This window comes from Galleria mellonella, unplaced genomic scaffold (assembly GCF_026898425.1).
Source record: "Galleria mellonella isolate WM207_F2 unplaced genomic scaffold, CSIRO_AGI_GalMel_v1 utg36, whole genome shotgun sequence".
NCBI lineage: Eukaryota > Metazoa > Arthropoda > Insecta > Lepidoptera > Pyralidae > Galleria > Galleria mellonella.
This window is the reverse complement of record NW_026442086.1, coordinates 4,131,245-4,144,102: the sequence shown is the minus strand read 5'-3', so window position 1 is coordinate 4,144,102 and position 12,858 is coordinate 4,131,245. Positions and strand designations below refer to the sequence as shown.

General features: G+C 30.7%; 1 protein-coding gene across 1 annotated transcript in view; it reads right to left on the bottom strand.

Annotated features, from left to right (window-relative positions):
- LOC113520604 (serine/threonine-protein kinase S6KL) overlaps positions 1–12,587 on the bottom strand; it is a 73,180-nt gene extending 60,593 nt beyond the window's left edge. Inside the window, exons 1-6 of the mRNA XM_026905985.3 lie at positions 12,383–12,587; positions 12,042–12,154; positions 10,396–10,624; positions 8,075–8,198; positions 2,804–2,911; positions 18–176 (exon numbers count right to left, since the gene is read on the bottom strand). Coding sequence (XP_026761786.1) covers positions 18–176; positions 2,804–2,911; positions 8,075–8,198; positions 10,396–10,624; positions 12,042–12,154; positions 12,383–12,472 — 823 coding nt within the window. The 5' untranslated portion in view covers positions 12,473–12,587. The remainder of the gene's footprint in view (positions 1–17; positions 177–2,803; positions 2,912–8,074; positions 8,199–10,395; positions 10,625–12,041; positions 12,155–12,382) is intronic.
- Positions 12,588–12,858: the final 271 nt, after the last annotated feature.

The following is a 12,858-nucleotide window of genomic DNA, read 5'->3' as shown; positions in this document are numbered from 1 at the left end:
TGGTTACTAGAACTTACCCATATACTTTAGAGTACCGCAGAGTGTAGATGTCCGCGAGCCTATGGACAACCACTTGGAGAGTCCGAAGTCAACCAACTGAATGTGATAGTCGGAGTCGAGCAGGATATTCTCCGGCTTCAAATCACGATATATAACTCCGGCGTTGTGGAGGAAATCTGTAGACATTAAGAAAAATAAAATATGATTCAATTGATTTATATTATACATTCTGTAAGGACTACCAGTCCCATTTTTATACTACGTCAGGTCGAATTCCACCTGAAAATAATCGTGTTGAATTCCAGATGTATTCATTACGATGGGCTAACTAACCTGCCTTTTCATTCTCACCTATCAAACCTCATTGGTGCCACGATAGAGCGGATAAAGAGCCGTTAAAGACTCCCCCCCCCCCCCCCACTACAATACACAATGTTATCTGGAGCCACCACGTACAATAAAGTTTGATAGATATAACTTCTATATATATATATATATATATATATATATATATATATATATATATATATATATATATATATATATCAGTATAGTCTGATCAAGAAGCAAATCTTTGCCACCTAAGAATATTACATGCGACGACATATGCTACAAAAACCGTCGAGTCCTTTTGTAAAATTACATAATACATTATTAACATAAATAATATAGTAAATAAATATAATAATAATGTAGACAATAGGCGATAAGTAAAAATAACAATATTATGAAGTGAAAAGTGCACAAGTCTTGTTTTGAGATATTATTAAGTTTAACCCCAACTTGGAGACGTAATCGTAAATAATGCTATTTCACGATATAATTATGTATAGCGCAAATCTTTACAGTTACTACTTCAACTATCAATTTTTTAATAATTTATTAAAACGTGAAACGCAAAGTACCTATATAAAATTAGCAAATTACGTGATGTTTAGTTACTAAAGTTCAGCTATTGTTTTTATAGCTATTTTTAAACTTTGATAAACGCAACAGAGATATCTGATCTTATCTTTCATGTTAAAATAGGTTGTACTAAATTTATTAGCAGGTTAAAAAATTACCTATTAACAACGACACTATTTTTAAAACGTTATACTTTTTTGTATTATTTATTTTGTACTGTGAACGATGTTTGAGTGGCATTTTTAGCATATGTTTGATACCGACATTGTTTTGAAAAAAGGAATGCGAATGTAGTGACACTTTTGGAGTTAAAATTTGTGTAATAAATCATAACTCATATTGTCCCACGAAAAAGTGTTTCAAAGTATCTAAATGTTGCACATAGTTTTTTTTTTTTTTTTATAGTTTTAATGACCTATCTCCCGCATTATGCTACAACTCAAAGAGATTAATTGTTCTTTATTACAAATATTTTACTGAACTAGGTGTTATCTTGCGGAAGTCTATATCACTGGTTATTTGATTTAATTAAAAAAAAAAAAAATTAATTCCGCTACCATTAGTATATGTATCTACAACACTCGAAGATTAACCACCACTGTTACTACCAGACTTTCTACAACCTTGCATATTAGCTATCAATGTCCAACTGCCGTTTTGTTCACGCACTTTTTTCGCTCATATTGTTTTATTTTCCTTATTGGTTTTCTTGTACATACTTATGATTATGACAGATTAAAATTAATCTACATACGAGTATACGTAATGTTAAGTGATTAAAAATTAACACATAACCTTTGTGGTACATAAATAGGGCAATATAAACAATTATGATACCTCTAATATTCGCTTCTGGTGCACAAAAACTATATTACATTTATATACATATATGTACATACTTACCATAAAATTTATCATTAAAGAAACGATAAGATGGCTAAAATAATGATGATAGTATAATTAAAGGTCCAAAGTGCGCGTCTGTCTTTCTGTTTTCAGTTGTCAATGGACGTCGTTAAATAAGCTTTTCTAAATAACATGACCCAGTTACACATCATGTTGGACAAAAAAACTTATTCGTTTTTAATTGTATTATTATCTGCGTAATATCTTGTAGTGTGTATTTACGTATTCTAGTATAAAAAGAGCATATAAAGAAATTAAAAATTCGAATTAGAATAAGAAATTTATCATTTTAAAAAAAGTTCGTAAAACTGTATCTATGTGAAAATTTGTAAACTGTTTTGACAGAAGTTTGTTACATAGGTGGACCATAACCTCGATTAACATAGAGGAAACTTATCCTCGTTCACGCAGACACAGGCGATAATTACAGCTAGTCGTGTATAATAGATATAAAAATTACGTGATGCAATGCTCGCCTTGTATTGCAATGATATGGGTGTAGATTAAATAATTTTAATCTAAATATTGTATTTATGCAATGACCGATAGAAATATTTTGGTAGATAGATTTATTATAGATAGATTTGGTAGATAATGTAACAAATATCTACTCGATTATAGGTCTCTCTCTCTCTCTCTCTCTCGCTTTCTCTCTCTCTCTGGGTTTGTGCGTATATGTATGTATGTAAGGAAACTGCATAGTTTCCTTGTGTAGCAATATTATCTATTTTAAAATTAGAAAATCCAAAAGTAAAATATGTTTTGTTTTTGACTGTTTTTTTTTTCAGTGTGTGCAATGTATGCAGTACCTATGTCATTGTCATATGTCACGATTGATGGTAGCTAAAAGTAAGATTCATAAATAAAGTTTTACTTACATACAAATGTTTATGTGTGAATTGATTTGATGTTGGAAAATTTATTTATCAACAACGATACCGAAATTGATAACGTTTATTAATAAACACGATTTATTAGCATATGGTCTTACCTAAAGCAATAGCGATCTCGGCGACGAATATCTTCACAAGCTCCTCTGGTAACTTTCCGTATTTATCTAGTAGACTTAATAGTTCACCGCCAGGAATGTATTCTGAAACTAAAAAAAAAAAAGGAAATTATAAACTGTTCTGTTTACAAATTATATTTTAGCCGTAAATCCGTTATTATATTTATGCTACTGGGAATAAATAGCATACAAGCTGACGGCTCAAATAATGAAAAGTGGTTACTGTCTCCTATAGATATTTCATTTCTTCAGATAATTTTTTTTTATTCTTATTAAAAATGGGATACTACATTGTTTATCATTTCCAATTAAAAATTAAAGTCTTTCAGAGGATATTAATTTAAGAATGTACACAACAAGTGAAGTAAATTTGTATTAAGTATAGTGCGATTGATTGATATAAATCAAGCAGCTTGAAGCGATCCACGTCTAAAGAGATTTATATAAAATTATAATTATGTACATAAAATGTTCTCAAAACGCGGAAATCCTTAACATTTTTTATGCGGGGATATACCAAAGAATTACACAATAAAAGTATGTTTTCTATTCATAGAATATATATACATAATAATATTTTTAAAGCGAAATTAACATAATTCTGTGAATGTCTAATTATTTACTACATAATTCTTTAAAAATAAATATACAATAATAGTACATATGTCGTAAGTAGTCGGTATAATGAATACATGAACATACATCATACAAATCTTTTCATTTTTTGTATATTCCATACCTAAATTATTGCAAGCTTATTTTAAATATGGGGCTATATAATAATTCTGTGTCAGGATGCTCATTCGCGTTTATCTCCGAAACTATTAATAACGATATTAATAAATTATGTAAATGTGTCTTCGATGCTCCAACTTGAAAGACAAAAATGTATCAAGTAGATGGCAGTAGGTGTTTGCCTAGCCAGCCAGTATTAAATAATAAAATTTCAAAACCGAAAAATAATGCAAGCGCCTAATTCAAACCAGTATTTAATGTTGTTATTTATGCATTTTTAATGAAGACGATATATTGATAATATTCTTGTAAAACAACAAATTAAAGTTCATTACGACTATTAGTCTTAATGTATTTTTAATGTGCTCGTATGATAATTGCAATTAAGGTACATTAAGTAGTTAATAATGAGTTATATATATCGCTCTATGTCATGACATTGGCTCTCTTTTAATCTAAGTAAAAGTAAATCCCTTATCTACAAATTATAGTGCGGCGAACTCGACGCGTTTGTGTTTTGACTAGTATATGAAGTAGACACAAAGACAACTGTCTCAAATACCTCACAATCCTCATAGCACTTTTTATTACTTCCAATTTCAAAACAACTTCTAATACATAACTTGTATGCCCTGTATTTCAATAACAATGATTAGTGACTTGTTCCTCATAGAGAATCTTGGAAATCAAATACATTTGATTGTGATAGTAGATCAATCTAGATCTTCCCAAGTACCAATCTACATTTGCACTTTTACTTTGTACGGTACTCCGAGAAAATAAAAAATATTTTCATGTTATCTATTCATTTGCGTGTTTACACGCGCGCATAATTGTCTGTCCGTTACCTTCTTCATGGTTGAAAAATTATTTAATAGATTTGAATGCAACTTCATCTTATCAACGTGTGTGACGTCATTAGACATTAGACGGTTTGCCTTTTATACGTATTATTTACGTGTTGCCTTTAATTTAAGATATCTTATCAATCGACTTCCAAAAAGGAGGTTCTCAATTCGGGTGTCATTGTTTTACATTTGGTAAAACGATTTTGAAAACTATTTTTTTATGTGAAAGGATACACTATCAAATTGATTCCATAGAAATTTTAACAAAATTAGTTTTCAAATAAAAATGACACGATTTTTATTTGAAAACTAATTTTAAGTTGGGGTTTTCATGAAACACAATCTTAAATTACTTTATTTTAGGTAGTTAATCAAACGGACTTTTATGAGTTGGCTGGGTCTGGGTGTTCTGAGTACCCCATTTACATGTCCATTACCTAATTTCCTAGACGAAGTTCAGGCAATCAGGCCGATTTAGGGAGGCGCCAGCCGGGCAAGTGCCCAAGAACAGGAAAATATTGTAGGTTAACATAATTAAATATTATTAAGGGCGGAAAATACTTTTGTCCAGAGAGCCAAAACAGTTAAATCGGGCACTGCAGATAATGTGTAAATATATATTAATTTATCTATACTAATATTATAAAGAGGAAAGATTTTATTGTTTGTTTGTTTATAACTGATAAAATCAAAAACTACTCAACAGATTTAAAAAATTCTTTCACGTATACAGAGTAAGTAAAAATACATTATCAGCAAGTAATATAGGCTATATATTATTATTGAAAATTCTATTTACACGTGCGTAGATGGGTTGAATCGCTTGTTTTTAGGGAATGTATTATTTATTGTCTGTGTAAGCTCAGCATAGAATGGGTCATCCCATACTATCCTGTGGGTGTCGTAAGAGGCTGCTAAGGAAATTTAATGGTCAAGGAATGGACAGCAGTGTCCCTCTTAAAACAATACCAAAGCCTAACTGCAGTTGGGAACCTGCCTGCCAAGCGTGGCAACTATTTGCAGAACCCCCTTATAGCCGACGCCTATGTCCAGAAATGGGCAGTTAACAGCTAATACAGTACAGTACAAAAAATATTTATTGAAATAAATTATTTCTAAAAATCAATTTACGTACGTCAAATAATATAGCGACATTAGGTGACACAAGCGTGTTGACCTCGTCCACTGGACGTCTAGCCTATAAAAGATAACATAATCCTAACCTATACTAACTATAATTATTCCTTATCATTAAAATTGACAATTGATTATGCATATACACATTGAACTTTATCTTGAAAAATACAATAATAATAACATAATGTGTGACCTTATTTATCAATTTACAACTAATGACCGTTTTCGTATATAAAAACCGTATTATTAAAAGTTGTGGACAGAGTAACAAAATCATTAAGGGTGAATTAGAAATCACGATTAGAAATTACCGTTTCATAAAAACTAGTTGAAAATGCATTATCAATTCAAATACCTTGGACAAAAAGAGTTTCAAATACGAGAGAAAAAAAGAAATACAATAATGTACTGATAAGGATACACATTTTATACTTATTTTGTTTTAAATATTTTATTACTTACTTGAGAACAAAATGCCTAGTCCATTAACAATTCAGATACATGATTGTCACATACCAGATTTAAATTTCCTAGAGTAATTCGATATACACAATTCAAAATAATCAATCTTTATTGTAGCACAACAGAGTTCATTTATTGGCGTGTGACTATGAAATGAGTAAATTATTGTCGTAAACAGGCAAAGGAAGGTCACTCCAAACTGCCATCCGTGTAAATGAGGATTAAACGACGCGCAATGAACTCCTGTATTTGAGTCAACGGCCATGACTTCCTTTAACAAATATATTTAGAGTAAAGATAAGCGTCAGCTGCACAAGTGACTATCAAAAGTCTCTTACAATTGTCAGATAATGCAATTTGCAACAGGATTTAAGGGTCAGCAGACCATACTTTTATATAATTCATTAGTCATTATTATGATATTAGTGTGATAAGTTATCAGTGTATATGCATGTGGCAAATTATCGAAGCAAGAGATATATAAATTTGCTTTTACTTGCTTGGTATATTTGTTTGTATACATAAATTTCGTTTTATCATTCATTACACATAATCATTAAAATTGGTGTACAGCGAGCAAAGAGATCGCGTTATACAGGCACATAGAAAAAACAGAGACGAATTGACAACGATTACAAAAGTAGTTCAAAATTGGAACAAAAGTGGATCGTTTTCGAAAGAGGCGCGTTTTTATACACTTTATATACAGATATAGCGAGAGCCTTTGTTTTTGTAAAATGTATTTATTGACAATTCATTACACAGGTGTACATCCATGTATCTAGGTAGACAGCCTCGCTACATAATTCAACCCATAAGGAAATAGCAAAGCCTTTTCAATTTTACTTAGATAGTTGCCATGACTACTGCAAAAGTACCAATTTCTTATATTTTATAACTATCTATTTCCAACATAACGTACATAAATAAATTGAAAAGAGCAACCCCTTATTTTTAAAAAAGAAAACAACCTTTAAACCTATTTTACCTATTAATTGTTTTGCCACTGTCTTACAAATTGAGAAATAAGTGCAACATAAACAAAACACTTCAATAGTAAAAATGGGTTTATGAGAGGTTTGTCGTTTTTATGAATAAGGGGATTACTATTGAATTTCTTGCGGGTTCTTCTTAGTGAAATTCCGTACCCAACAGTAGAATCGTAAAAAATAACTATTGAAAAGAGATTGTAAACAAATCTGTTTTAATAATAGTTATTACTACAGGATGAAATATAAAAATCATTCGCATCTTTTTTAGAAAGAATTCTCTACCAGTGATACTAAACATTCTCTCTAAGAAACATAAGTCGTAAAAGACAAAAAATATAAAGCCTACTCAACTGACATCAAATCTGTCTCTTTTGAATTTTCGACACTCTTTAATAAAAATTACCATTTTTATACATTGATAAAATTAATATAATACTAATTCTGGTATTACTACACGATACGATAATAATACACGTGGAATCATAGTCATCATCATATCAGCCTTTAACAGTCCATTGTTAGGGGGGAAATGAATTGTTAGTAATGGGGTCTAATGAACCCATTGCTAACAATACACCCTATCAGGTCGACCTCTACGTGGTTCCACCTGGAAACCATCGCGAACAATTCTTGTTGAATTCGTCACGATGGGCTAACTGACCTGCTTTATCCTCACCTATCATCCCTCACTGGTGCCTCGCCGGTGTACACCGATAGCGCGAGCGGGGTTACCATTCCATTATCACCATAAAAAAAACTGTCCATTGCTGAACATAAACCTCCCCTTGGGGGAATTTGCCAGTAGTTGCCACGCTTGGCAGGCGGATTGGTAATCGAAGTCAAGCTTTAGAGATGTTTTAAAAGGGATGCTATTGCCCATCCCTCGCCCTCCCTTAGTCGCTTTTTACGACACTCACGGAAAAGAAAAGGGTGGCTTAGTCTATGCCGAGACTAAATGGGCATAACATGACATGTGGATAATATTTCTATTATTACCAGACAAAATCGAATATTTTTTAAGAATGTAATTTTATAAAAAAAAAAAAAACATAAAAAAGTATGGAAGTAATTATATTTACCAATATAAAGTCTTTTCTTTGTCTGCCACCGCGACACAGCCCCTGCTATAAAGGAATGGTGACCACACGCTGTCTGGATTCGGGCCTCTTCTTTCACTTGGCGTATGGCGTTTTGATTTACGATCTGAAAAGAGTCAGCTCTCATTACTAATCGTTTGCAGGCAATTAAATTTCCTGAATAAGCTTATGTGCCTAATCGAATCCTCGTAGCTATTTTTAAATTTGTTTTATTTGGCTTACTATATTTTTCCAATTGACCTATTGATCTAAAATTTGATACAAAACATTCATTCCAATAACAATGCAATTACGTATATTCAATATTATTGTAAATCTAAAATGGCCACCGGCTAAAAATTTACTGATTTCATATTAACATCAAAGAGCTCAGCTAACAGAATACATCGAAAAAAATTAAAACTCACAAGCCGCTACCACAAAATGGCGGATTATTATATATTTTTGGCATAGTTACATTAGGCAGATTAAGGAAAAAGTTAGACTTGTGCCGTACTGAGAAGTAAAGCATCTTGAACGAATCACGACTTTTAAATAGTGAATTAACGGCTAAAACTTATAATGTATAAAAGACAAAACTAGACACATTAGACAAAACGTACCCAAAACTCACGCATTCACGAGAGAGACAGTAGTTTAAGATATTGCTTCACGAAAAAAAATCAATCATGATAGATTTTAAATGTAATAGAAAAATAGTAAACCCTATTGAATGCAAAAATATTTATCAAAATTCGTTCACAGTTAGAAAAGATATCACATATATGCATGCACACGAAGAATTGTAGACAAAATGAGAACCTCGTACTTTCTAAATAAAGTTGAAAATTGAGTAAATGCATAAATTTAAATTCAGCTATATATCGACAAAATTATGCAAATATCAAACAAATGTGTGTGGTTATCAAATGAATGTAAGTCTTACTTTGGAATTAATAACAAATTAGGTATATAGGTCAGTAAGATAAGCTCTGAATAAGTGATAAAGTACACGAACGATAGGGTTGATAACGTCAATCAGAAATATCTAATAGAAATGTCTTAGTAAGTTCAATAAACTGATCAAGATATTAAACATATTTTAACCACTTTAAAAAACATGGGATAAATGCCCCTTGACAAACAAGGATTTGGCCAAATTGACACACATTAGGTCAGTAGCGTAAGATTTACGCAAGTATATATAGTTATTTAGGCAGTTTTTCATAAACGTAGCTTATCATTTACCTAGTTTGTCATAATCGTAGCTTGTTATTTACGCAATCTGTCATATTCGTAGCTCGTCATATGCGTATTTCTCCACGAAATGTGATATAAGAGATTCTTAGTAATGGGAACATAACTAGCCATATACTCATGAGGTTAATCTCCACGTGGTGTGGAGAAAGGTATTGTTAGTAAAGGAGATGAGCGGCCCTGTTGCTAACAATATACCCTAACATGTCGACCTCCACGTGGTGCCCCCCTTGATGCGACGCTAGCGTATACCGATAGCGCAAGCGGAGTTACCATTCCATTTTTACCCATTAAAAAAAACTAGTTTAAAATCCGTTCAGTTTGTTTAAGAAATGAGTAGCGATGATATGTTTGTATACATATGGCGATGAAACGAACACCGCCTGTGATAAATTGCGTTTGTAACGAACTGCGTTTGGGATGAACTGCGATTGTGTGTCGCAAAACGCGTTAGTGATATACTATCACAGAATAATCCTCTGTGAACATAATCAAATGCGTTGGTGTGGAACTTGTAATGCAAAGGATCTTCTTTTAAGGATGCATAGGGTCTTCTTTTAACATAAAAGTGGAGGTTCATATTTTTAATTATGATTATATAATAATAATTATTCTTTTTGCAATCACTAGCATTTAATTTTGTTTTGGTTTCATACTAAGCTATATTGTCAAGATTAAAGTTGTTTTTATTTTATGGAACAAAATATTAAATTGTGACAAATTTTAAGTAGTAGTAATAGAAGCCTTGTAAAATGCAATGGCCTTTGCTAGGTCAATAGCTAAATGAATGTACTTCTAGATCTATAGGAAACATGGAAAATTACACAAGAGGAATTATTAGGAAACAAGCTCCCCAAATTTTTCATGAAAATGAAAATAATCAACTCCCAATTCATAATATAGAAGTAAAATTATAAATTTTATAAAAATAACAACTCACTCTCTGATAAAGTAGCTTTTTATATGTAAAAGACTTTTAAAAATCAGTTAAGATTTGTTTTACATTTATCTGTTACATACAAAAAATGAAATTTTCCATCTTTATAATATTAGACTGATAATCTTACCTGTGCCTTGCTGAGCACTTTCAGAGCGTATTCTTTATCTTCACTCACTTTCTTCACCTTGTAGACTTGACCAAAAGCACCTTTGGCTATAGTTTCCTCAATATGAAAGTCTTGTTGCAGTAAATCAGTGGTGATGGGAAACTCAGGCAGGAAGATGGATTCTTTATGAGCAACTGGCCAAGCTGTTTTACTTGCTTCAAGTGGATTCCTCAGTGTTGCCTCATTCCACCTAAAACAATGATATTATATATTAAAAGAACTAAATAATTAATTCCTTAATCTTTTAATTATACTAACTTAACCACAACATCAAAGTAAGTTTAAATTAAGTATTAAAAATTTGAAACTTAATTTTCTCTCTTCTGTGTTCACTCCATGATTATGTAGTCACATGCCATTAAAGCTAATATTATTAAAGGAAAGATTTAATTGTTTATTTATAATGGATAAACTCAAAAACTATTCAACTAATTTTAAAAACTCTTTTCTTATAGAAAGCTACATTATCTAATAGTAATATAGTATATAATACATATTTTCTACATAATATGTGAAAAATAATATAAAAGCTTTCCTTTATTATACATATACAACACAACATGTATCTACTACAAATTACATTTATATAAGAAAAGAAAAATACTGTATTATGTCCATGGTACTGCTCATGTCTATAGACGACGGTTACCACTTTCCATCAGGTGGGCCGTCAGCTTGTTTGCCATTCTAAGTTGTATAAAAAAATATATATAATATTACTACTATACTGAGTTTATAAATTCAACTATATCTTGGTAGTAGTTTTTAGACCATTGTTCCTTAAGATTAACACAGAGACTATAGTAAAATTTGTAATATCTTAATGCTATCCCTATACCATTAATAATATATTTCCTCTATGTAATGTGCATCTAGGTGGGCATTAGGTTAGTAAAATATTTATTGTAAAAACTTTAAAAAAGTTTCAACAAGACATTAAATATTTACATTTTCAAAAACATTAATATATATTATTATATTTTATCTATAATTATATAATTGACAATGTAATATTAGATCAAATGAAATAATAGTTATTATTTATTCATCCTAATTCATTCAGTGACTACACAGATATAAGTGAAGATGGAGGGCATGTTCCATTATCAATCATATAACTGAAATATATAGTCCAATAATAATTTAAAATGTATTTATCAAAAAATAGGTAATGATATTATTATTATATAATAACAATACTATGTATTTATGTATATATAGTATATATATACTTACTGACGACACAATACACTATTGCCACTCTAAGTTTAAAATATATAAAAAGTTAATATAACAAGTAAAAATATTTTATTAGAATAATAGATTAGATATGCTAGTGGTTGTTTATTTGTTTATAATAATATTTATTTATAATTTGTATAGTTCATAAATTAATGTTTGCATTAGTAACCTTGTCAAAATTTATTAGATATATAATTATATATAATAATTCTAGGTGAGGTATGTAATACAACAGAAAAATTAGCAAAAATAACACATGGAATGTAATTGTAGTAATAAAGCATCTTTCTATAGATAATAGATATTAAATTTCTGTGTGCAAACAACACAAATAGGTCTTAAAAAAAATTAAAATAGAGACTTGCCCTCTTCTGGAGACCCGAGACCAAGGACGCGATGCGCTATAAACAGACTGGTTACTGGTAACGCTCTGGAAGGAGCGTCCGCTGAGGTTACCGACGAAATGGGACAAACTGAACTGTACACAAAAAAAAAGATATGCTCACTTCAAAAGGTAACAAAGAACTGTCAAAATATCATTAGCAAATATCAGCTTACTAGTCATACTTAATACAAAGACGTACACTGAATAGGCCGATATTAGACAAAGAACCGCGCCTCTATTATGTACGTAAGAAAATGTTTATTACGTGAATTCAGCTGGGGATGACATTAGCAAGTTTTCGTATAATTTCTTCGGATTTACCTGGCTATTGTAGGATTGTCTATCACGCTCCGAAGTTGTGGATTGCTTGAAATTTCTGTAATTGTTGCTCTTGTTGTGCGAATTACCCATTAAATTAAAATATCATGTCCTTTTCATGCCGATAATATTATATTTTCATTATTAAATAAAAATATTATACCATCTTCCAAACCATAAACGACCCATAAACAATGAGTAATTGGGTACAGATATACGGTCAAGTTACACAGATAAATAATTATTCTATATATTTATGCTTCTAATGGTATCCATACATGGTTAAGATTTCTTGGCAACTTACAACAATTTATTTATTCGCGTAAGGTAAAAATAATTCATAAGAGGACAGAGATAAAACCATTTTTTCTTGTATTATTGGCCCGAATGATCGAATTAGAAACTTCATTCAATTTTTTTATACGATTTAGGATTCCTTAAAATTTGACGTCATTCACAACTAATACGTCTAATTTTCT